At 55.5% G+C, this 2,878-nt stretch overlaps 1 protein-coding gene across 1 annotated transcript in view; it reads right to left on the minus strand.

Moving 5' to 3' along the window:
- The window catches only part of FOXI2 (forkhead box I2), a 3,952-nt gene extending 1,723 nt beyond the window's left edge, over window positions 1–2,229 (minus strand). The window contains 2 exon segments of the mRNA XM_010859568.1: window positions 285–499; window positions 2,177–2,229. Coding sequence (XP_010857870.1) covers window positions 285–499; window positions 2,177–2,229 — 268 coding nt within the window.
- Window positions 2,230–2,878: the final 649 nt, after the last annotated feature.

Below are 2,878 nucleotides of genomic sequence, written 5' to 3' on the forward strand. Positions count from 1 at the left end.
GGCCGGGCCTCGCCCTCCGCCCTTTAAATGCCGTCGGGGGCCAGAGACCCAGGTGAGTGTCGGCGCACCGAGCCCCCGCCCGCGACAGCTTTGGAGGAGTGCTGTCTGCATCCCCGCCCCAGGGTCAGCTTTCCGCCCCGCCCAGGTCCAGATGCGCTCGGGCCGAGTCGCTCCGGTAATTCCCAGACCCCGTGTCTCCTGCGCCGCCTGACACCTGCACCCCGGGCCCCCGGCGATACCACCCCGTCAGACCTTTAGGGCCCCGCGGCCCTGGCTGTCCGCACCCTCCAGCAGCCACCGCGTGTCCTCCTTCAGGCCCCAAGGGTGCAGCGTGGGATTCCCTTCCAACGCGGTGTCCCCTTGCTCGCCCGCCAGAGACTCCCTCCCGGCGTCTTGGGGGACACCCGGCAAGGAGCTAAGGCCCGCTGTGTGAGGCACAGAGTCGAGGGGTCGAGGCAGCGCGGCGGCGGAGGACGCGAAGGCGGGAGGGCAGGCCTGGCTGGAAGCGGACCGTGGCGCTGGAGTCGTCGGATGTCCCCCCGCGATCTGCTTCGAGGTGGATCAGACCCCACTGTAGAGGAGGCTGGAGACTCTGGAAGCTCAGGACACCTCGCTCATCTAGGGAGCCCGAGATGTGGCCCGGCTAGGCTGCGCGGTGGCCTTGGGCACAGGGTGCCGTGGGTGGCAAAACCCTCCGCTGGGTTTCCCAGGACGCAGGGAAAACAGGGACCTCCGGGTGGGGCGCCCGACGCCCTCCCGCGGGCCCTGGCTCCCGGCTTCGCTTCCCCGCGCGGAGGCTGATGCGGGGAAGATCAGGAGCCCCTGGTACCCCACGTGCCCTCGCTCGGAGGAGCGATAATCAACGTTCAGAGATAATTAGAGGGGCCCCGAAATTCAGCGCCCGCGGTGGTAATACCCATGTTGGAGAAATCGGTCTCCCCTGGGACTTCCCCAATGTCTCCGCACTTTTGGAGATGAGGAGGGAGCAGGAGGCGGCCCGCGGGTGGCGCTAGAGGTTAGAGTGAAAAGACGGGAGCTCTGGGGGAAAAGGGGGCCACGCTGGAGTTCCCTGTCTCTCTCCTGTGGTCTTAGGCCGCTCAGGTTGTAATTTAGAATTTAATGTAAAACAACCAGTTTGTGGAACTGTTTCACAAGTAGTGGAAGGGAGGGTCCTCTACTGGCACACGGGATTCTCCTCTAAGAAGTAACAGCCTGTTGGGAAGTGGTTGGTGAACTACTCGAACTACACCTATTTCTGCCTTTGGAGACAGTAGAGACCAGAAATCCTGGTCATTTGGCCAAGGACAGGAGAGCAACAGACCCAACCAGATCATTGAAGTCAGTGCCTCATCTCTCCCTGCGCCCCCTTCTGGAAGATTTCTAATTGCAAAGGCTTAGGAGATGGGAAGACCCTAAGGCCTTTCAGATCACCACCCCCATCACTGCAGGGGAGGAGGACAGTAGTACCTTCTTTGGGAAGCATGCCCCTGATTTTTCTTGTTTCTGTCAAGAAACAGCAGCCAGAACCATCGGTCTGCCAGTTAAGAGATCTTCAGAATGTCCTCACAGTGTTAAACACACTGTCTCTGTAGACATGACAAGTTTTCTGGTGGCTGCCCTGCCTAGGAGTCCTAAATAGGACTGGTCCTCTTCCTCGCATCTTTAACCCATACCCTTTTCCTTTATTCTCAAACGTGGCCCCACTGCTTACTTTGCGGGTAGCTCCCCATCCTTCCTCTGTCAGATTTTCAGGCACACCTGTTTTCCTTCCTCTGGTCCCCATGGGAGAGGTGTCCCTGCTTCATCATGTCCATCTCTCCTTGCTTCTCTTTAGCAGCCCAGCCTCCCAAAGGTTTGTCTCTGTCGGCTGTTGATGTCCCTTTTGTCTGGAGAACACTCTAGTGGGGCCCAGATAGGCATCCACCCCCAGGACTCCGCTGAAACTGCTCAGACAGTCTCCAGTGGCCTCTGTCTCCCCGAGTCCAACGATAGCTCTTCCTCATGTTGCTCAGCTCTCAGCAGCTCCTGACACTTTCCAGAATCAACACCCTCTTCCCACCGGCTTCTGAACACTGTCCTCTGGTTTACCTCCACTTCTGCAGCTCCTTCTCGGACTCAGCTCTATTCCAGGCCCTTTCCTCCCTCTTTTTGCTTGGATTACTGGCCCTTAACTCACGGTTTCTCAGCCTCATCACTATTGGAATATCGGGCTAGATAATTCTGTGCCATCCTGTGCTCTTTAGGATGTTTAGAAGCATCTCTGACCTCAACCCACTAGATGTTGGCAACACTGCTCTGCTGAGACAACCGAAGATGTCTTAAAACATTGCCAACTGTTGCTTGTGGGGCCAAGTCACTCCTGATTGAAAATGTCTGCATTAACTAATGACTCTGTCATCTTTATCATCCATTTGGATGTCTTCCTCTCCAATACCTCGTGTCTCATGCTAATTTATTATCTTCTACATGAGAGCGGCCTCCAGCAGATGAGAGCTCCTCTAGTCCCCACAGCCACTGAGGAAGTAGGAACTTCGGTCCTGCAATCACAAGGAATTGAATTCTGTCAGTAGCAGGAATGACCTCGGAAGAGGACTGAGACCCAGATGCAATAACCAACACTTCATTTTAGCCTGAGCAGAGAAGCTGCCGTACTTTGCTTGACGTTTGACCTAAAGAATGTGAGATAGTGAATGGGCATTGTTTTGAGCTGTTAAGTTTGTGGTAATTTGTCACAGAGCAAAAAATAAAATAAAAAATTTTTAAAAGCCCTTAAAGATAACAACTCCAAAACCAAAAGGGGCATGTCGTCCCAGTTTAGCACCCTACCTTTGTGGTCAGAAGGAGGCTCTCACTTCTCATGGGGGTTGTGACTCCCTCG

Source organism: Bison bison, unplaced genomic scaffold (assembly GCF_000754665.1).
Source record: "Bison bison bison isolate TAMUID 2011002044 unplaced genomic scaffold, Bison_UMD1.0 scf7180017864456, whole genome shotgun sequence".
Lineage (NCBI taxonomy): Eukaryota > Metazoa > Chordata > Mammalia > Artiodactyla > Bovidae > Bison > Bison bison.